Raw genomic sequence first — 22,560 nt, forward strand, 5'->3', positions numbered from 1 at the left:
AAATGTTTTAGTTTTGATTGTGTCAGAAGGGGTAAAATGGCCCCGTGTGCATCAGATAATGCAGATGTTTCAGGTTTGCTCATTTTGACACTCTGCATTTAACTGGTCCATGGATTTGTATATTTATATGTGTATGCGCTACTAATTTATGCTACTTACAGGAAAATGGACTGGTTCTTATATAGAGCTTTTCTCCTCTACTGGAGCACTCAAAGCGCTTTTCAAACAACATTCATACAAGCACTTTTTTCATTGCTAATAGCTTTCTATCTAACATTAACACGCTTTCATACTTCTGAAGCATCAGAGAGCAACCTGAGGTTCACTATTTTGCCCAAGGACACTTTGGCATGCAAACTGGAGCAGCTGGGGATCGAACCGCTAACCTTCCAATTAGTAGATGACCTGTTTTACCTCCTAGAGCCGCTCTTACTGCTGTCTTTGTTGGACACTAGTAAAAGAGATTTTTCATCTTTAGTCTAATTTTCAAATAAAATAAACAACTAAACACAATGAAAATAAAACTAAGTGAAATTTGAATGTGTATCTCTTTACATATTATAAAGAAATTTAACCAAGTATTCTCATCTCTGTCAAACATAAGGCATAAGACAACCCCTTGTCCTGAATACATTCTTTTAAATTTACATGATATTTGTGACACTTCCTGCCTCATGGGTACCTTGCTCTCTATTTTAGGGGGGCGCTTTGTAAAGGCACCTCTCACATCTATCAGTTTTCATGTGTATTTGTCACTCACACAACCACACACACACACACACACACACACACACACACACACACACACACATACAGACACACAAACATGCACAAAGCCAGCATCATCCTTGCAAGCAACAGTGGTGACAGCTGCAAAGATCTGACACAAAAGATCCGCTATCTTGGAAACACGGAGGAGGCGAGGTGAGAGAGACTGCGGATTAGAGAGCGGCTATCTCTCTCGCCCAGGGCCGTCTGAAATCCAGGAGGCAGTCAGCACGAGTCGCTGAGCTCTGAAGCTCTAAGGCCACTCCGCCCACAGCCTCTATATGGCAGTCCTCAGCCAGGATCAACTGAATCTACAAGCCAGTGCAGCCTCCCACCACCCCACCCCACCCCACCCCACCCCTCCTCTTCTTCACTGCTAAGACCTCACTGGGTCAAAGGTTAGAGTATCTTCCCCACCTGCCAAGCGCGCCTGCACCAATGGCTCGAGGGCAGAGCGCATTGTGTTCCAACTGGGGATATGGCAACCTTTGAACTCTGCAGCGAGAGAAGGTGAAGGGATGAGAGCGGGGTAGGTATGGTAACGGCATGAGTGACAGCTTCCCGTCGTCTCTCCACAGACACACAAAGACCCAGTCACATCCAAGCTGTAAAAACACAAAAACCACGTATACAGCCGGTCTAGATGGTGGAGATATACAAGGGCACTGATACACTGCACACTCGTCTCCTCTGCGTGACAGATGACCTCACGCCCCGTGTCGTGGGGCTCTGCTGGGAGTAATAGAGTCCTGAATGACACGTTATGACCGAGAGAGAGAGGGGAGCAGCGCATCAAGCGCACACACTCGAAGATCTAGCCCATCATATGTGCGTGGTTGCCTTTACCACTGTCTCGCCCTCCCGCCGGCTGGCTGAAAGAAAAAAGGCAACAGGGGGCGATTGAATGTCGATTTCCACTTAGGAGAGAAAACAAGCTGAAAAAAGTCAGAGATCAGAAGCTGAAAGTATGTAAAAGCACTTCTGTTCTTTCACCGAGAGGATGTTTTTTTTGTTCTTCCTCACATCTCATATCAGATGTTTTGACATTGAACCGATGTCGAACGAGACATAAAAGACAGCAGGCTGATATCACCTGTTCTAACATGATGTTTCTTCCTTCTTTCCTTTTTTTACTTCGCCAGATCATACAGTATTTTGAAAATGTTGTGTTCATTGGGGTAGAACTTCCTTTACATCCATAAGATTCTTGCAGGGCTTGGACTACGTGTTTTACCTCCAAGCACGCATACCTGTATGAGCAGTCATCTCTTCACACAGAACCCTAATTAAAGAAAATATTCAGGTCTCATTGCGCACTTCTGGTTTCTTCACAGAGTGAAATGGCTTCAGCTGAAACTCTAAGTGAAACAGAAACAACAGAGACTGGCTTCAAACTCTCAGCAATCAAAAGCCAAAAACCAAAAATAAGGAAAAGAGAAAAAAACGTGGTTCTTAAAATAAATGAGAATTGGCAACCTTCACTACATATCGTGCTGTTAGGCTCATGTTTTTTCAGGTGCCAGGTGTTTCAGGTGAGATGATGAATGACCGGTTTGACTGTACACATCTGTGACTCTGTGTCCCATAAGAAACTGCAAACCTATTTATAGCACAACAACTTTGGAAAGTTATCACAGTGGCAAATATTTTATCTTTTTTTTTTTTCAGACGCGAGCTCCAGCAAGTGTCAGCAGAATGGGATTCAGATATTGTCCGCATCAGTCCTGTTGTACTAACAGGAGACGCCCTGCTTCAAATGCATTCGTACTGTGAGGGGCAGAACATGTGATTACACGTGATGTCTGTACACTGTGAATTCATCAGCCTGTCACAGGTACAACCAGACTTGTCGAGCAAGTTTATTTATTTATATATATATATATATATATATATATATATATATATATATATATATATATATATATATATATATATATATATTTACAACATCCAATGTGAAATCATCGAAAACTATCCAAATGATCTAACCACTTAAAGCATGAAATGGAGTATTTATTGAACATTCCGCAAACCTTTTTGTAAATCAAATAAATATTAATTTGCATTTATGAGTTTTAATTTGTATCACATTTGCTATATCTGGCTCTTTTTCTGCAATTTACTGCCTCAACATCTATTCTACCATTTATTTTGGTTTTTCAGGAAGAAAAAAAATCACTTTAATGGTGTAGAAGTCTCAAAAGCTTATAAAAACATATTTGATATGTAAATCAAATACAATAGACTGGGCATTAAAGAGTTCAAACAAAAAACTGATAGCAGTAAATAATAAGTGTAAAAGAGATGTAAAGGAGAAAACACATTGAACTTCCGGTCGAGTGAACGCTGGCGCGCTTGGCTGCCGCTGCTCACTGGTTATTATTATTATTACTATTTTTACATTCTCCCACCCTTCCCTCCCCTCAGGTTAAGGATTTGGGTTAAGTGTCCTCACACCTTATTACTATGGGGAACAGAGCCTTCAGTCGCTCTGCTCCCCAGCTCTGGAACTCTCTTCCTCCAGCCATAAGAAATATTGACTCCCTTTCAGTATTTAAGTCACAGCTCAAAACACATCTGTTTAAACTGGTTTATTCGCTTTAGTGCTGATTTTATCTGTTGTCAAGCTCTGTTTTGCAATTTTAACTTATTTTATGTATTTTATGACTATTGTTCCTTTTATTAATTTTGTTCTTTGTAATGTGACCTTGGGTTTCTGAAAGGCGCCCTCAAATAAAATGCATTATTATTATCATTATTATTATTAAAATGAATCCGTAACTTAAAGCTAGTCTGAATAAAAACAAGTATGTAGTCAGTGAGGTAAATGACCTAATCTGGCGAGGGAGATGGTTCCAGAGTTTTGGGGTGTCACTGGAAGCCAATCGAAAATTCAGAATTTCTAGAAGGTGGTGATCAACAGATGTAAGTAAGCGTCATAGGACATAGGATTGTAAAAGATTTGTTCAGTCACGTGGAGCGAGCCTAGGGAAGCGCTTATAAGTGAGCAATGATAATTTAGAATTGATCCTGTACTTCACAGGAAGGACAGTGCAACAATTCAGGAATTAGAAAGCTAAATATGATCAAGCCTTCATGCACCTGTCAGGTGTGTAGCAGCATTTTAAACCAACTGCAGTCGTGCTGTTAGTGTTTTGTTTAGTCCAACACATAACGAGTTAAAGTAATCCAATTTAATGTCCTATCTGACTGATTTAGACATCAGCGTTTTCACACAGGCCTTCATTGGATAATGTCTAGAAAAGTTCAAGGCTGTGATACATGTGTGGAAAACAGCGTGTGATTGCGCTGCACTATGGTTGAAGCTGTGCCGGGTTTAACAGTATATTTTTTACAAGGCTAAATCAGCTTCGATTGCAACAGTCCAACCTTATTTCTCTTTAAACTAGGATGTCTGCTGATGCCAAATACAGGTCCCTTATCACTGCTCTTTTCTCCAAACGTAAAATCGATGCACCTCATTGCATGAAACGGAAATTATTTTTTATCTTTAAACTAAAGCCACGTGTCGATGTAGAAATAAATTATACTTTCAGGCTTGAATAAATGTAACAGCTACTAGAGGGAGTGATGTTTTATAATGAAACTGGGAAGAAGTGTCATTTGTTGTGGATTGGTTTCATCCTGAGCTACTTATTAAGCTTGGTGCTAATATCAATCCAAGGTACTTATTCTGTGCATTTAATTAGGCATCCTTCCCCCTAGCAGCTGCATTTAGGTTTATTGGCAATGTTCTGACCCTACAACAAACCTCGATATATCCCTCCATTAGAGCTCAACAAGAAAATTCTGTCCATACAGTAAGGGGAAATCCACAAAAAGGACCATCCATTTGAAGGATACCAGGATACCCATTTGATTTAGAAATCTCAGAATCCATTATCTAATCTCTTTGGCTGAGCTGCATCTATGATGGAAGCAAATTACAGGGATGTAGCGATCAGAAACCATATAAAGTGAATAACATTTGGTGACTTTAAGCTACTATCGGTGAAATAAAACTGAAGAAGCTACCATTCTGAGTACAGAATACCACTGAATACCACTGACTGACATATGACCTGGTAGTAAATACACTGTTTCTAACAATTTTACTGACATTCACACACACACACTGTTTACTGGATGCATCTGGTCAGCTCATGGTTCAGGATCTTGCCCAAGAATACTTCAACATGTGGACTGGAGGAACCCCGGATTGATCACTGACCATTTGATTAGTAGATGACCCCCTCTAACCTCACAGGAAGCAAAATGTTTTCAGTGTACACCTGGCTTTAGCCTTTCGGGACAAACTAGGGAGTAACCTCCTGAGAGGAGTACTAGTGGCCACTTGATGGTGGCTCCAAAAGAGAGTCACTGCCCACAGACTCCCATGTGAAAATGTTTAACAGCATTAAAAACTCTCCCATTCTAATTCATTTGCTGGGTAACTAGGGATGGGTATTGATAAGATTTTCACGATTCCGATTCCATTTTCGATTCTGTTTAACGATTCGATTCTTTATCAATTCTCTTATCGATTCTTTTTTTTTTTTTAAAAAGGAGAACACTAAGGTCGATTAGCTTAGAACTTTGTTTTATATCTTCTCTTTGAACAAGATAGAAATTTAGGAGTAGCATGGCCTTAAAAACCTAACAATGAGATCTTAAGAGATCCAGCCTATGGCTCTTCAATAGGGTGTCACAGGGTCCCCGGGGAAAAAAAATTGTAAATGTAAAATAATAAAATAAATATTCTTCTGTAGCAATAACAAAGTATAACATAAATTATTCTGTAGCAATTACACAAGAATATCCAGTAATGTCCCTGCCTACAATTAAACACATTCACTTACCGAAAATCGGGGGCATCTGCTGTGGCAAATAGGTGCAAGCCTTTTACCACAAACTTAGTCACTGCTCGGTGACATTCTGGCCTGAAAGGAGACGCTACGGTAGACTGCAGCGACAACTGCCAGCGAGCGCCAGCCAGACTCTGTCTCTCTCATCATGGTCACCTAAATGCACAGTAATGGTAGGTTTTGTAATAAGGCAGATCGCGCTAACATAATATGCACTGTTAGTTGATTATTTACCTGCCGCATTAACGGGAGAGGACGTGCAAACGTTACCGCTGCTGCTGGGTTGAGATTCACGAGTCCGGAGCGGAATTAAAAACACAACATTCATTTAAGGTTATCGCGTGTTTTGTGAGCAAATGCTTTTGCATATTCGTAGTGTTTCCTCCCTTAAATGAAATATCTACTTTGAAAGTATTGCAAGTTGCCCTGTTGTCTTCCGTTCTCGTAAAGTATAACCAAACTTTTTAGCGCTGGAGCCGCCATGTTTCCTGCCAGGTAAATGACGCTCCGCAACGTGGTGACGTCATTCGGGGTGACTGGAATCGATAAGGGAATCGTTTGCAAAAATGGCAAACAATTCCAAGGAATTGAAACAGTGGGAACCGGTTCTCAACAAGAACCGGTTTTCGATACCCATCCCTATGGGTAACTGAGCTTGGTAGGCAGCTATAGATGATAGTCATACAAGGCCTCATTGAGTCATTAAACTGGACAGAGCCTTTTGTATCATTTTAATGGTTAATCTGACTAATATTGTGGTTTGCTTTGTGTCCATCCACAAAGATATTGCATTAATTAATCAATATGTGTATCTCTGTGCAGTGTAAAATTTGCTTCCAGGTCGGAGAAATGAAGACAAATGAAACCAACAATGAAGTGTCTTAAACCTGCATTCTGTCTGAGGACCAATAGCTGTGATGGCAATAGCTATGGTTTCAAAAAGACTTACAGTCCTTTGGAGATTAGTTATGGTCCTAAGTGTATGGAGCTACTAGCTTGGTGTTAGCTGATAAATTAGTGCTCCACCTTTTCATCCAAATCAAAAAATAACACAGTGGTAGCCAAAATGCTAATGTTGAAGATTCAGAATGAAAAGTCCAAAACCAATAGGCAACGTACCTTCGTCCAGTTTTTATACTGGCTAAAGTTATTAGCTTAGCATTAGCTCATGAATTAACAAACCACTTTCTCATCCTTCAACAAAACCAAAACAGTGCTAGCCAAAATGCTAACACCGAAGCTTAAAAATACAGTGTCCAAAACCAATCTGCAATGTCACAAGAGCTTTATACTGTCTATGAAGTTGCTAGCTTAGTATTAATGATAAATTGGTGCTACACTTTCTCTTCTACACAAGGTAACTTCTGGTTTAGATAAAAACAAACAAGCAAAAACAAAAACAAAGATATAGTGCTACCCAGAATGCTAACATCGATAGTTTAAAATTCAGAGTCCAAAATCAATGAGAATCATCATGATAGCTACGTGTATCTTTTATACTGTTAGTGAGAATGGCAGCCAGTAGTTCCAGTTAATTCTGGAACTACTGCAGTCTGGGCTTCCTGTTCCTGAAGCATGTCATGATTTTGATTTCTTTAAAGCTTATGTAAAACTAAACTGTATTCAGCTGATAGACAGTTGTTTTACGTGTGCATTATTTTGCTCTCCACATGGACCCTTCAACTGCATTCAAAGCCTGCATGATTGCACATTATTAAGCAGACTTCAAACAGAAAGGGATAATTAGAAGATACCTTCCCACCCTCCCACCACCCTCATTTAGATATGTGCTTAATTAAGAAGATGGATGGAAGGATGGATGGATAAATGAAACATATGAGCAAACATTCAGTCGGTGATAACTTTATGAATCTACTTACGGCCATGGGATTAGAAATGAAAACATCTAACCTTTAAGAATAAAAAAGCATGAACGATTAGATGGTCAGATGAAAGAGGCGGGGGGAGGAGAGAGAATGAAAAAAATCCTTGCATGGGGGGAAAAGGTGGGGGCGGCTGACACTTTGACGGATCGATTGAGATTGCCCAATACACGGTGTTGCCTACAGCCTAGATTAGCGAGAGGTCCGGGTCAGCACAATCTCTCCGTGTTAGATAACTTTCCTGCCTGGCAGCTGCAGCTTGATACCGCACCTCAGCAGCACAATATTTTACTTGATATCTCTGAAAGTCACATCTTCAGATTTGCAAACCGCCGCCTATGTGTGCACGATAGAGAGAGCAAGAAAGAGCGAGAGACAGACAGACTGTGGGGGCCCAGTATCCATGGCAACCCCAGCCAGGTGCTCAGGTTCATATGCAATTCAGGTAATTCAACCTACAATGAAAAGCATGCATATAAGGTCACTGGTATTCAAATGCGCTGCATGTCTTCCTCCCCCCGTATTCATATTCAGCTTCTCCGTGGATGGCGGCCCTCTGCACGCCCCGTATGAGCTGACCTCTCCCACAATGCCCCGGTTGAGTGGCAGGTATGATATTTCCACACGGTTTGATTGAGTACTGCATTTAACAACAGTGTTGACAGACTGTATCAGGCACGGTATTAATTCAGTCAATATTATAGCACCACGCAGAGGAGACATGCCAGGGCTCAGAGGTGTGCTTGTTACACGCACCGCCTCAGGCCATGGTTTGGTGGGAGTGAGGATGGGAGGGTCATGATTTTTCATACAACTGCATGATTTTAAAAAAATCGCACGCAGGTATATATGCAGTGAAACAGAGAAAGAGGTGAAAACAGGCAGGAAAAAAACTGGGCAAAGAGGGAGCGACGTAAGGGCTCGCTGTCGATGGGGGTTTTGGAGACTTGTGTTAAGCCAGGGGCTTTGACAGCTCGGTTTAAGCAAGGAGAGGAAACGGCTGCGGGTTGAAGTCAGATCTCTACTTCATATTCTGAAGATTGATCTCCCATCCTCCTCCTCCTACACCAGTTTGGACGTCTGTGGCATCATTTTACTCTGTTGTTTGTGGGTGTTTCAGCAGCGATTTACAGTCAGGGTCGTTGCTGCGGCGAAGCTCTACTTTCGCAACCAAATATTCTGCATTTGAAGCTCACCAGCGTTAACAGCCAGATTCAGATTTTGGTACAATCACCAGGCATGCCGCAGATGAGAAAATGTGATGGCTATGTGACAAAGAAGTGAGCTGTGCAGTGAACGATTGTGCTTGTGCCTGTTTTTAAATTTGATATGGAAAAATTAATGTTTATTCATACAGAGATGAAAGCAGCGAAGGTTAATTGAGTCACAGAAATGTAATCAGTGAGATTAATAAAGGATTGATTCAAATTGTGGATTTGTGGTATTTAAGGCAAAAATACCACACATTTTCTGGTTCTAGCTTCTCATATCTCATTATGTATCTTCTTTAGCTTCATCTTTCACAAAAAGAAAAACTGATCATCTTTCAGATTTGGATTTATGTGTCTTTAAAATGTAGTTTCATGTTCTGTCTGCATTTTTCAATAATAAATGGGAGCTTTTATGTTAATTTCAAGTTTTGCATTTTTCTTGGATTCTTCTGCATCAATCATTCATTCATGGGTGGCTGTAGCTAAGGAGGTAGAGCAGGTAGTCTACCAATCAGAAGGTTGTTAGATGGCCCGTGACCTTATATTGCATTATTTTCATTGTAGGTTGAATTACCTGAATTGCATGTGAACCTGAGCACGTGGCTGGGGTTGCCATGGATACTGGGCCCCCCACAGTTAACTCATTGTCATGTTCAAGAAACCACTTTGAGATGATTTGAGCTTTGTGACATGGTGTGTTATCCTACTCGAAAGAGCCATCAGAACATGGGTACACTGTAGTCAATAAAGGGATGGACATGGTCAGCAACAATACTCAGGTAGGTTGTGGAGTTTAAACAATGCTCAGTTGGTATTAAGGGGCCCAAAGTGTGCAAGAAACCCCTTTCACTGTCTTAACTCTTTTTGACATAAATGAAGCAAAATGCTTCAAAGATTATTTAAGAGTTCAAGCTTAATGTAACTAGAGCCAGTGATCCAGATCTTAGTTACTCTCTGGTCCTCGTGTGGTTTTATGAATCTCCATAGACAACAGAAACACCACCAAACAAATAGCAGTTCCATTGTGCTGCTATTCACAATGGATCAGCTGTACACTGAACAATATGCAGCATGTTTGGGTTCCCTGTGTGCAGCCCCAGTGGCCTAATGGATAAGGCACTGGCCTCCTAAGCCAGGGATTGTGGGTTCGAGTCCCATCTGGGGTGCTTTTCAGCAGAGTGGCGCAGCGGAAGCGTGCTGGGCCCATAACCCAGAGGTCGATGGATCGAAACCATCCTCTGCTAAGATTTTTGACAGTCAGAGTTCCTACATACACTCACTAGCCATATCATATCTAGTACCTGGTTGGACTCTCCCTTAACTCTTCTTGCCATATATTGAACAAGATGCTGGAAAAATTCCTCAGAGATTTTTGTTCCACTACATCCCAAAGGTGCCCTATTGGATTGATATCCGGTGACGGTGGAGGCCATTTGAGTACAGAGAACTCAATAACATGTTCAAGAAACTAGTTTAAGATGATCAGAGCTTTGTGACATGTTGTGTTATCCTGCTGGAAGCAGCCATCAGAAGATTATCACTGTGGTGATACACTGTGTGATGGACATGGTCAGCAACAATACTCAGGTGATGATGCTCAGCTGATGCTAAGGAGCCCAAAGTGTGCCAAGAAAATATCCCCCACACTATTAAATCGCCACCCGGCAAGATGGAATCGTGCTTTCATGTTCTTTACACCAAATTCTGACCCTACCATCTGAATGTTGAGTCTCTTCAAAGCAGGGGGTGTTTTTCCTGTCCAGTCTGATTCTGGTGAACCCATGTAAATTTTAGCCTCGGTTTATTGTTCTTAGTTTACAGGTGTGACACTCTAGTCTGTTTCTTTCAACATCTGACATGTTTTGTTGTGCTCTTCTGCATACCTTGGTTGTAACGAGTGGTCATTTGAGTCACTGTTGCCTTCCTATCAGCTCAAAGCACTCTGGTTATTCTCCTAGGACCACTGACATCAACAAGGCATTATCACCCAGAGAACTGCTGCTCACTGGATATTTCCTCCTATTTGATCCATTCTCTATAAATCCTAGAGATGGTTGTGTGGAAAATTCCCAGTAAATCAGCAGTTTCTGAAATGCTCCAACAAAGTCCCTTAAATCTCCTTTCTTCTCTATGCTGATGCTCAGTTTGAAACTTAGCAGGTTGAGTTGCTGATGTGCAATTGGCTGATTAGATATTTGCAGGAGCAAGCAGTCCAATTTGTCCATGCCTAATAGACATTTAATGGCATCCACCATTGTAACGACAAGGATACAGATATGAAGGGAAATAAAGTAAAGAGTAACAGATTCCCTGCTAAATAATTAGTCAAGCAACTAATCACCATCGTTAAATAATTCAGTTTTTCTCCCTGTCTGTAGCAACATTCAGTAATGTGACTAATACATGTGTCAGAAAGAATGATGCAAACAAGCAAACTGCGATAAAAAAAAATCTTGGAAATATTCAAACTGTCGTGCACATGCTTGATTTCATGTTCTCTCGGTGCGCTGTGTGTGTGTGTCATCTGTTTCTGCAAATGCAAAACAATTACAGGCATATAAAGAGACTCATTTTTCTCAGAAACACTACACACAATCCTAAAGATGCACAGCTTGCAAAGCCAAGTGCACATTCATTGATAACTAATGAAGCCTACCTGCTGATGCAGGCTAATTACGGTTTGCTAAGGCTATCCTATGGTGGTGGTCATTATCAAGGGAAATCAATGTCCAATCAAGTCCTTAACGGGGACTCTGGATCAGATAAAAAAGGCTGCTTTGTGACAAATATTTATTACATTTGCTATGAGAGGTTTTAATAATGAATAGGTGACTGCTGGTTCATTACTGGTGCTTGGAAGGTTTTCGCTGGCAGCTTCTATTCGGGCTGATTTTATGGCAAAGGACAGGAGATTGGTTTGGTCAGCAGTGCATATGTTTGCACCAGTGGCGTAGTCAATCACTCAATAGGTGAAGATGCGTATGTTTGACATCTGTGTGTGTGTGTGTGTGTGTGCGTATTAAAAGGCCTCTGAAATGACCTCGCACATAGAGATTATAGCCATAAATTGGTCTGAAGTCTCATTTTCCCCACAGGATTTTGACCACCTGCCACAGCTTTGAACCCGTTTCACAACAGCGCCCGTCCCTGCGCGCAAAGTGACAGAGTTAATGAGTACATTTTATGGCAGGAGTCAATGACCAAGGAGAAGCAAATGTGATGCGAATGAGGGCGGTTGTAAATAAGTATAATAAGTAAAGCGGGGACGACAAAGCGGAGTTTTCTCATTAAAATCACACTGCTGTTTGGTGGTACGAAGCTGAAACCACTGTTAGCGCTAATCAAATTCACAGATAACTAATCATATTGAGCTACAATAAAAGGAAGCGTGGCCAAACATAACATTATGGGAGCAGCGTTGATGCTGAAGGTGGAGCTGGAAAAGAAATTAAGAAGGATTTTGCTGCCACCGTGTGCACCGCAAGAGAAATGCAGTCAGTAAACTGTAAATGTATCCATGTTTTATAAATTAAAACTAACATCGAATTTTATAATCAAATGAATAGAAAATAAAACAAATTTAAAAGTAAAGAGACATTTAATTTAATAAAAAAAAGAACTAAAAATAAAAAGAAATTGATTGGTTTGGTCCATCACCTTTTCAAACTTCCACCGAACACATGCGTCATTGTGCTGCTCCTTTTAGGGTGCATTGTAAAGTCCCTTTTTTGCTCTAACTGAGCATGTCTCACTACCCATTCACATACATACTTTAAAAAACACATCCAAGTGATTTCTATCTAACACACATACTCAGATAAATGCATCTGGAGCATTCAACAGCATTCATAGAGACAGAAGATTTGTCCAATATCAAGAAATCCTACCAACGGGTGGACAAAGCTGGTTTGAAAGAGAGCACAGAGGCACTGATCATGGCAGCACAGGAACAAGCTCTCAGCACAACATCCATAGAGGCTGGGGTCAACCACACCAGGCAAGACCCCAGGTTCAGGCTGTGCAAAGATGCCCCTGAGACAATCCAGCACATGACAGCAGTGTTCAAGATACTAGCAGGCAGCGCAAACCAAATGACTGCCCTTGTATACAAAATGGGATTAATATTATTCACATTGCTATATATGTTGTCCTACGTATTCTATTTTATGCATTTTAATCAATTTAATCATCTCTCCAACCTTTTTCTATCAAGCCAGTCGCAAATTCATGAACGGAAAACACTGCGCATGCTCGGACAAGTTCAGACAGTCGTTTTCCTCGTCAATCTCCGTGGCTTCCTACCCCCTCCCGTGTCCTTCGGCAGTTTCCGTAAACTTCCGCCCCTCGCCGTGTCCACTCGAGTCCTTCCGGAGAAGCTGATTTTTCGTTGTCGTCGTCTCCCTCGTCCTCCTCTCCGTGTTGTTGTTCTCGGTGACGCGACGGAGGTGTAGCCTGACGCGGTCTCTTACGTGTCGGTCTGAATAAAAGTGGAGCTCCGTAGACCCGGGAGTGACGAAGCGAGTCCGTGTTGGTAAGAGGATACGCATCCGATGTTTGCTAAACAGATAGATGGCTGCCCAGAGAGGTTATTTGCGCCAAAATATCCGCACAGAGCCAACAAAGAGATCATGGCGGCGGTGTTGCAGAGGCTCACAAAATGAGTCAGTCTCTGCAAGGCTCGCAACACAGTAGACATAGGTATTAATGTGGGAGTGGGCTTGAATCTTTTTTTTTTATCAAACTTGTCTAGAAATAAGTCACAGAAGCAGCTAGCCGCTTAAGGTTACACCCACGTCACGTAAAACCAGTGTTTAATATTAATTAAAAAAAACAATATCAGTGAATTAACTAGTTAGAGAAAGTGATGTCTCCTAGTTGCAAAAAAAAGCATACAATGCAGACATTTCCCTCCATAAAAACCCACAGCTAGCAACCTAATGGAAATTGCTAGTGCAGACTTGTTTGGACTACAAGTTTCTCCTTTCAGCAAAGCCTTAAACAGCGACAGGATTTGAAATTAAAGAGCCGAAATTGAGACACGATAAATGTGAAGTTTGTGTTGCACTCCCGTTAGCATGTTAGCATGCTCATTGGAGCTCATTCTGCCTGAGAGCTAGCACGCTAACTCTTAACTTGGTAACACTAGCCTTAGCTTTAGCCTCCGGCGTTAACTGAAAGCGTGAGCCTGGATAAACAAGTAGCGGCTCATTTCAGTTCGCGTTAATGTTGTTGAGCCATAAGTATAACGTCCCCTCCTGCGTTTTTAAAATAATTTCGGCCAACAAGGAAACCGTTGAAAATGAGCTATATGCTAACATGTTAAGCTAAGCCACACCCTCCTTTAAGACCGAGCAAGTTTTTGAATGAGTCTGGTGTTCCCAGCATGCTGTTGCATTCACAAATAAGCCGTTTCTCACTTTTGTTTTCCCTCCATCAGCCAGATTTTAAATGACCATGGAAGCGGCTGCAGACACACAGCAAAGTGGTGAAACGGCTGTTTCGGAGTCTGAGGCCCAGCAGATCACCTTGGCACAGGTAGTGCTTTTTATTCTCATGCAAAGAGTGCAGAACTAGTGCAAGGAGTATGAATTTAAGTTTTAATGCTCGACCATTTTCAGTTTGCGTGAAAATGCTACGTTTCAAAGTTTTGTGCTGTGAGATTTTGGCTTATATGGCTTATATATCAAATACTACAGGTGAGATTCAGCAAAGACCCCATGATATGATATTGTAGCAGTTTCTGCAGTTATGCTGAGCATTGCAATAACAAATACTGTGATTTATCCCTTTTTTTTTTCAACTGGAAATTATGCCCTCAAAGTTGAAACTTTGTAAATATCTGTATTATCCAGTAAGATGAAGTTATCAGTCTGTTATCTGTCCGTAAGTGAATGTGGTCAGTCTTTCTGATAATACAGCAGTTAACTGAGATAAATCGGCACATGTGCGTTGCTGTCTACAAAGTCAGAAATTCTGAAATGGTGATTAAATGTAAGTTTGCTCGGCTAGCTTTATCTCAGGATCATGCATGAGATGAGCCTACGGTAGCTCGTATTCTCCGACTATTTTAATTAATTTAATAAAATATTGATATTTGGTGTCCCTGTATTGATGTATTGTCACCATGCAAACCGTCACAATACTAGGCTGTATCTGCTGTACCAAATTACGTATCCTTATTCATGATTCAAGAAAGTGAAAATTTAAAGCTTTTCTCTTTAGTGGTCCTTGAGATATTCATGTTCAAACATGACCTCAGATTTCAGGGTGTGAAAAAACATACCTGAAGTGGGTCAACGGACCATTTTTAAAATATCAAATACTTTCCAAGATATATACATATCTTACATATCCAAACTTAGCACCATGAATTGTTTATGTAGATCTAAGAAGGTCGAGCAGAAGACCCATTTGGATTTGAGATGGGATTGAGATTGAGGTTACCCAAAAGTAAAATAATACCAGTTGCTGTGGGCTGTTTGTAACTATGCACATGGGCAATGTGTGGTTATACATTGTGTTTTATATTTTCAGGCATCCATAGCAGCAGCCCAGGTGTCCTCCAGTAGTCCCACAGTCACTCTTGTCCAGTTACCCAATGGTCAAACAGTCCAAGTGCACGGTGTGATCCAAGCCGCTCAGCCTTCGGTCATTCAGTCCCCACAGGTGCAGACGGTACAGGTAAGAGGAGAGGGGAAACTTCATCTTGCAAGTAATGACTGCAGTAGGGGATATGAGCTGAACATGGTTGGCTTTGAAGTTTGTAAATGAATTAAAATTGAATTTGAGATGATTTCCTTGCAGATTTCGACTGTCGCTGAGAGTGAGGACTCTCAGGAATCTGTCGACAGTGTGACAGATTCTCAGAAGAGGAGAGAGATTTTGTCCAGGCGGCCTTCCTACAGGTCTGTGTGACACGCTGAGAAACTGCAGATGCAAACAGCATCTCCTTAATCTGTACTGCTTCCATTTTGTGTCTGTATGACGTGTTCAAAGCTTAGAAGACAATGACTGACACTCTTTCATTTTTATCAGCTATAAATAGACTATTTGCAGATATGAAACGAGGAGAAAATAAAAGGTTGCTAAGATTTTTCTGCGAATGTTCCTCTTACAGAAAGATCTTGAATGACTTATCATCAGATGCTCCAGCAGTGCCTCGAATTGAGGAAGAGAAATCAGAAGATGACTCAGCCCCTGCTATCACCACGGTCACCATGCCCACTCCCATCTATCAGACCAGCAGTGGCCAGTACAGTAAGTACTTTGAGACACAGATAGCTGGTGGTTTTTGTTAAAAATAAGTAGGTGTTATCATAATCGAGCATTCTACTTCTGCTGTCGTGCAGTGAGACTATCTAAATTCACTAAATCAAATGACCAGATTAAGCAGACAGGGAACCTATTATGCTTTTTCTACATGCTGTTACAGTGGTGGATGCTCATGTTAAACAAGTAATCCCAAACCTGTTTTTCAGGGATGGCCAGTCAGCAAAAAGGCCACATTTGATGCTTTGATTCAGACCCTGTTTAATGTTTCCAACATTAAAGATCAGTGTTAAGATTATCCTTGACCTGTACAGACTTAATGCAGTTTAGAAAACCTGTGGATATTGTGAATGAATGATGTTAAGTCCAGTATTTTCCTTCTTTTCCTCCTACAAAAACAATATTTGTGATATGACAGTTTGTGTGGAGCCCCATATCCAGTAATGTTTACAGTATTGGATGGAGGAGAACAACACAGAAAGCAATTGGTTAAAAGTCCTAATGCACAATTTTATCCTTCTGCAGTTGCCATTACCCAGGGTGGAGCCATTCAGCTGGCCAATAATGGCACGGATGGAGTGCAGGGCCTGCAGACGCTCACCATGGCCAACACTGCTGCAGCCCAGCCTGGCGCCACCATCCTGCAGTATGCTCAGACCAGTGACGGGCAGCAGATCCTCGTGCCCAGTAACCAGGTGGTCGTGCAAGGTGGGAAAATGGTTTCCACAGTGTTTAGAAGTGAAGTTCCACAAAAACTACACGATTTGTAAAGCTTTGCTGAATAAAGCACTGACTGTTTGTCTATCTTTGCTCACCAGCTGCTTCTGGTGATGTCCAGGCCTATCAAATCCGCACAGCCCCCACCAGCACCATCACTCCTGGGGTGGTCATGGCAACTCCACCCACAATCAGTGGATCAGGAGCCACTGAGGAAGTCACACGCAAACGGGAGGTCCGACTGATGAAAAACAGGTATGGCGAGGTTAATTAGCAACTCGTACTGAATTGCTTCTGTAGGTGTCAAGCTGATGTGCTGTACCTTCATGTACCCGCATCCTCTTGTCTCACAGGGAGGCAGCCCGCGAGTGCCGTAGGAAGAAGAAGGAGTACGTGAAGTGTCTGGAGAACCGCGTGGCCGTGCTGGAAAACCAGAACAAAACCCTCATCGAGGAACTGAAAGCCCTCAAAGACTTGTACTGCCACAAATCGGAGTAGAATACACCTGCCGGTGGCTTGACAGGTGATCCCAAGCACTTGTGTACAGAGACTCAGCACAGAGCCATGCATCTGGATGCGCCCTCCTCTTTTCTACTCTTCTGCTTTCTTTTTAAAAACTGCTGAAAAATATGTGAATGTGACTCACCAGGTATAAAAAAAACAAAACAAAAGCCCCATCCCACTTTGGTAAATTGAAACCTTGTCCCATTTGGGCAATTTAAAACCCCCATCCCATTTGAGCAATTTGAAATCAACCACCAGTTTTCCCCCATTAAAAGGATGAGGCGGTGCTCACAGTGAACGTGGAGGAGACTGCAACTTAAACAGGGTCTGCGTGGCAAGGTGACAGAGCAGGGAAACTAGCTGTTCTCGCCAAGGACACCACCGAAGGGAAGCATTCCAGTCACTGGTGCCCGGATTACCCGGGCAACATCACCAGCAATGGGGGAACTGACCGCAAGCACCACCGATAATGATGATGGTGGAACTTTTTCTTTTTTTCGTTTGGAGAGTATAACTTCACGTGAAACATTTCTATCTGTAACTCTCGAATTAACATCTGTTACTTATTAATGCTTATACTTATAGGTGGCCTGTGTCTTGGACGTTTTTATCTTTTAAGATGTGTGTTTTGGTTTGTTCTGAATTAGATTATGCTTCTACAATGCCATGTTTCTTTTTTTCTTTGTTTTACCCAAGTATATTTTTGCTTTTATACAACGTGAACAAAAAGCTAACCATTTAGTTGTAAAATGGTTTTTTTCATGTTAACTGCAGCATAGTGAGGAGATGGTAGAAGTTGGACAGCAGTGAAGTGGGGGGGGGGACTTTTTGTCTTCACTTTTTTAAAGCTTCAGAAACATTAAGTGGAAAATTGCGTAATGGTGTCCTGTTAATTACCAGAGTTTGGTGGTAAAAACAAACAAAGGCAAAATAGGCCTTCGACAGTACAGGAAGTGGAAATAACGGATAAATAAGCTGCTGCCCGTTTATCAGAGATTATATACTGTAAGCAAAACCTTTTTTTTTTTTCTCTCCTCTCCATAGACTCATGGATTATTTTTGAACAATAACCAAAAACTTAATGAGCCTTACTTGTTATGCAATGAAAGAGTTTTTAAGCAGAATTCAGAGACAAGTGGATAAAGCACTGGAATCATGGAATTACATCGGAGGGGGGAAAATTTGCCATACCGGGCCCCTGTGTGTCGAGGCCTCGGTCGCCATCTCTTAATTCTGTTTATAGTAATATGAGCTAGCATGTGCACTTTCTTTGCATTTACAATCCTTCAGCATTTCACCGCTTTCTGGGTAAATCTGCCGCTCATCTGCAGTTAATCAAGTGTTGTTGCATCAATGTGTTTGATCACTTTTTTTTTTTTTTGTAAATGGAGCATCAAAGCTCACCAGATACAACTCAACTGCACCCACTTTGTGAAATGACTATAAGATCAGGTGGTGTTGGTGCGTTCTAAAAGAAAATATTTTTGTGATAATGGGATGCCATATTGTATTCTTTAGGTATTATGTATAGTTATGATATAGTATGCTTTTTATGTTGCTTCTCATTTATTTTTTTTGTATTCACTATTTCTAAATGTCAGCAACAACTTGTATAATAATACAGTGCATTACGTTAGAGCTATTCAGATATGACACTTTTGGCAGCTGTTAATAAATGTGTTTCTGGTAATCTGATTTTAAAACATTTTATTTCATATATTAAAACAAACAAATGGTCACAAGTCTCTCCTCCGTGTCAGTTTGCAAGCTTTGTATAGGTGTATGTCTCTTTGTTTATCATAGTGGACTTCTTCGACGGTGAAGCGCTGCTTAAGCATGCCTAGGAAGTTTGTGTCTCGCTCGTAGCGGAGCTTGCAGGCCAGTAACACCACAGTGGCGTCTGAGCTCAGGTGCTCCAGCGTTTCCAGCAGAGGCAAAAACGTGTCCTCCAGGTAAATGATATCCGCACCCAGAACCACATCAAACCCTCCGGCTGGGTATCGCTCGAGGCCCTCGCCCCAGGTCAACTCGGAGACCACCACTGATTGTTGGGAATCTGGGGGCAGGTTTGCTTTCACGTTAGCGGAGAGGAAGTCCAGCGCAGGCTCTCTGTCAGTGATGGTCACTCTGGCACCTAGGGAAGGGTTAGAGTTGGACTATCACAGCTTTCCTTGTTCACCCGCCGCACTCTCAGAAGGCTTTTTGATAGTGCTGTGAGATACTGCAAATTTTGGTATCGGTCTGAGACACAGTAAATACAGGGCCAGTATTGCTGATATCAATATGGATACTTTAAACCTATGAAGGGAGATTATGTAGCGGAGAGTAGTGTGTCATGATTTATGAGATGAATCCTGAACAAATTTTAATGACCACTAAATCAATTTTGATTTTAATTTTCCACAATTATGAGTTAACACAACAAAAAACACCTTCAGATTTTGGATAAATGTGGGCAGATTAATCCAAATATCGATGGTATTAATATCCTCCGATACTACCACAATAGGATCGATACATACTGTGACGTCTCTGTGATTTATAGCCTGTAGCAGCACATTTAAACAACTGAAGCTGACCTACAGTGTTTTAACACATGCACGTTTAAATTCAAGGTCTCCAAAAAAAACCAGTTTCAAAATACACAAACTGCTGAAAGGTGTGTTTTTTTGTGTTAACTCATTATTGTGGAAAGTAAAAATTTCAGTCATTTAGTGATCATTAAAATGTGATCAGAATTTACTAATTGATGACAATTTATCATAAATAATGACACTGCTCTGACCTTTATATGCTGCCTCCACAGGTTAAAAGTATCAGCATTGGTGTCTTCAGTATTGGCCCTGTATTTATTTGGTATCACACACGACTAGTTTTGGAGACAAGGAATCCAAATGAGCCTGTCTCAAAGGCTACGTTCACACTGCAGGCGAAAGCGCATCAAATTCGACTTTTTTGACCCTATGCGACCCATATCCGATCATGGAATGACAGTGTGAACAGCACAAATCCGATATTTTCAAATCCGACCTGGGTCACTTTCGTATGTGGTACTGAATCCGATACATATCTGATGTTTTAGAAAGTGACTGCTGTTTGAAAGGTCATGTCGCATTAAATCCGTCTTTTACGTCACTGACACAAGACAGACACCAATTATCAGCTCCGGAGAAGACAAACGAGAAAGCATCGTGAATGCTTCCTGGCCATCCAGTGTAGATGTTAGTCAAACTGTTGGGAAGACAACGTTGGAAAAGCGTGAATATTTTATTTGTACTGTATAATCTGCAGATTCTGACAGGAATCTGCAACTATCCTTTGAAGCACCGCTCCTCTCTAAAACTGCAATAAGGATAATTATTAGGCCATATGTAAATAACAAAATAACTATAACTTAAAGCAAAATTGGGAAACGTAAAGTCTGAAACAAGTCTTTATATTAAGGGCCATCAGTCAAACAATACTGTTTGGTCTGGGTCTAAACAGAGCGCGTTGTGTGTGACGTCTTCTTTTGCGCATGCGGGCTGCTTTGAGGGTTCACACTAGAGAGCGTTTGCTGTCACATTTTATTTGTAGTGTGAACAAGCAGAGAAAAAAAATAGAATTTAAGCATTAATTCCGAAAAAATCGGAATAAGCATTAAGACCTGCAGTGTGAACTTAGCCTAAAGCACCTTGGGTAAACTTCTGTTGTTTTAATGCGTTATATATGTGTGTATAGTTTTCATTATTTTATATTAATTTATTTAACGCCGTTCTTTTGTGTACATACTGAACTTAAAGGTTTGAAACAAAGTGCTGATCCTTTTGGGCTAGTATCGATCTAATACCAATAGCAGCATTGGTACTGATACTACTGATGTTTGGAGTGATCCGCCCACCTCCAGTTTTTGGTGGTTAGTAATTATGCACTCACCCAGCAGAGCTGCTACAATGCCCACCAGACCAGTGCCAGCTCCCAATTCAATTGCTTTCTTCCCCTTTAGCTCCACTCTTCCCAGCTCCAAGTACATACACATGACCACCGCCTGGGCAATAACACATAAATGCAATAGTAATGTATAAATCTAATGAAACATGGAGGAATTATTGAAGCGAAGCACTGCTGCCACTATTGTAACGTACCGCATCCCACACAACTGCCGCCACACCGAGCTTTTTCCAGTCCTGAGCGAGTCGGAGGTCGCGGTTGGCAAACCTAAACTGTGCTGATGAATTGTGGAGTTTGGAAAGCGCAGGCAACGGGTTTTCTACATAGGGAACGAGAGCCATGCTTTGAAATAAATAAAACTGCACTCGTTTACACATGCGCAGTGCGCTCCTCCTTCTTCTTCGACGCTTTCCCTCGTACCTGGCTGGCTCATTGATTCGTTTCCGCCATCTTCTGGAGTTATTATATAGCTATTATTTCATTCGTTTGTTAAAGAATGTTCTTACGGTATATGAACCAGCTTTTAGCGTTGATAGTTTGCTTATTTTCTTTAATAAATACTGAAGAGCGAGAGACCGATTCGCTTTCAGGCAACTGAAGACGGCAACCCGTGTTGACGTCAACGAACAAATTTAGCCAATCACGTAACAGCTCAGCTAAAAGTGACCAATGGGAAAAGAGTAAGTCTTTATGATGGGCGTGTCTGCAAGATTTTCTTAACGGTGTTGTTTTAGCTAGAATCGAGGGGGGCGTGGTCTGAAAAAACCCCCCGGCAGGTCTGTAAAGGTAGCGACACATAGCAGCGATGTAGCTTCCGGTGTACTGCAAATAAAGGGTTTTTGAGATGCGTGAAGAGACTCACTCTGTGTTGACAGTATAGACATAAGAAATAAAAAAGAAAAAAAAAATACATATTTTCATCGATTATGAAAAGGCTGCACAGTGGTGGATATTTTCTTAGTAAGAACCTGCCACCACTGGTATCTATTGCAGCTACGGGTCCATGGCAGCTATCTATTGATAATACTGAAAATAACTGATGAACAAAAAATACTAAAACATGCCTTGGTTGAGTAAATTAGACAAAAATGAAAACCTAGTTGTTGAAAAGGTTGTTGAATTATTACATGTATGGTGTTTTTGAGCAAAGAGTTTGAAATAAATCTGAAATAAAAATAAATAGATAAAACAAGAGAAACGTATGAAAACTGTATTGAAATGTTGGGCTGTTGCTTAAATTAGTTTAAGACTTATTATCTTTTATAGGTGTCTGTTAAGAAAGAGTGTTCAGCATAAACGTTTTTATTTATATGAACAACAAATCAGTTTTCTTTTCACTAAGTTTTTTATTTTATTTTTAATACAACAGCTTACACTTTTATTTTATTTTAAGTAGACAGATTGAATAGTTTT

The 22,560-nt window shown here is 41.1% G+C and overlaps 2 protein-coding genes across 2 annotated transcripts; one reads left to right on the forward strand and one right to left on the reverse strand.

Moving 5' to 3' along the window:
* Positions 1–12,998: 12,998 nt before the first annotated feature.
* LOC134620191 (cyclic AMP-responsive element-binding protein 1) lies at positions 12,999–18,883 on the forward strand. Its single transcript, XM_063466224.1, has 8 exons — positions 12,999–13,258; positions 14,165–14,262; positions 15,262–15,408; positions 15,532–15,632; positions 15,845–15,984; positions 16,522–16,704; positions 16,815–16,968; positions 17,067–18,883. The coding sequence occupies exons 2-8, from the start codon at positions 14,176–14,178 to the stop codon at positions 17,209–17,211; spliced, it is 957 nt and encodes a 318-aa protein (XP_063322294.1). The 5' UTR covers positions 12,999–13,258; positions 14,165–14,175; the 3' UTR covers positions 17,212–18,883.
* A 70-nt stretch (positions 18,884–18,953) lies between these two features.
* On the reverse strand, positions 18,954–21,744 carry mettl21a (methyltransferase 21A, HSPA lysine). Its single transcript, XM_063466225.1, has 3 exons — positions 21,342–21,744; positions 21,133–21,244; positions 18,954–19,351 (listed from the first exon to the last, which is right to left on the reverse strand). The coding sequence occupies exons 1-3, from the start codon at positions 21,522–21,524 to the stop codon at positions 18,954–18,956; spliced, it is 693 nt and encodes a 230-aa protein (XP_063322295.1). The 5' UTR covers positions 21,525–21,744.
* Positions 21,745–22,560: the final 816 nt, after the last annotated feature.

Source organism: Pelmatolapia mariae, linkage group LG23, assembly GCF_036321145.2.
Source record: "Pelmatolapia mariae isolate MD_Pm_ZW linkage group LG23, Pm_UMD_F_2, whole genome shotgun sequence".
NCBI classification, from domain to species: Eukaryota; Metazoa; Chordata; class Actinopteri; order Cichliformes; family Cichlidae; genus Pelmatolapia; species Pelmatolapia mariae.

Bases quoted from the DNA above. Each gene is read 5' to 3' on its own strand.
- LOC134620191 (XM_063466224.1), top strand. From the start codon at position 14,176: ATGACCATGGAAGCGGCTGCAGACACACAGCAAAGTGGTGAAACGGCT. The intron at 16,705-16,814 runs GTGGGAAAATGG...TTTGCTCACCAG, and splicing joins TAACCAGGTGGTCGTGCAAG to CTGCTTCTGGTGATGTCCAG. The intron at 16,969-17,066 runs GTATGGCGAGGT...CTTGTCTCACAG, and splicing joins GTCCGACTGATGAAAAACAG to GGAGGCAGCCCGCGAGTGCC.
- mettl21a (XM_063466225.1), bottom strand. From the start codon at position 21,524: ATGTGTAAACGAGTGCAGTTTTATTTATTTCAAAGCATGGCTCTCGTT. The intron at 21,245-21,341 runs GTACGTTACAAT...GTTATTGCCCAG, and splicing joins CGGCAGTTGTGTGGGATGCG to GCGGTGGTCATGTGTATGTA. The intron at 19,352-21,132 runs GTGAGTGCATAA...ACCCTTCCCTAG, and splicing joins CATTGTAGCAGCTCTGCTGG to GTGCCAGAGTGACCATCACT.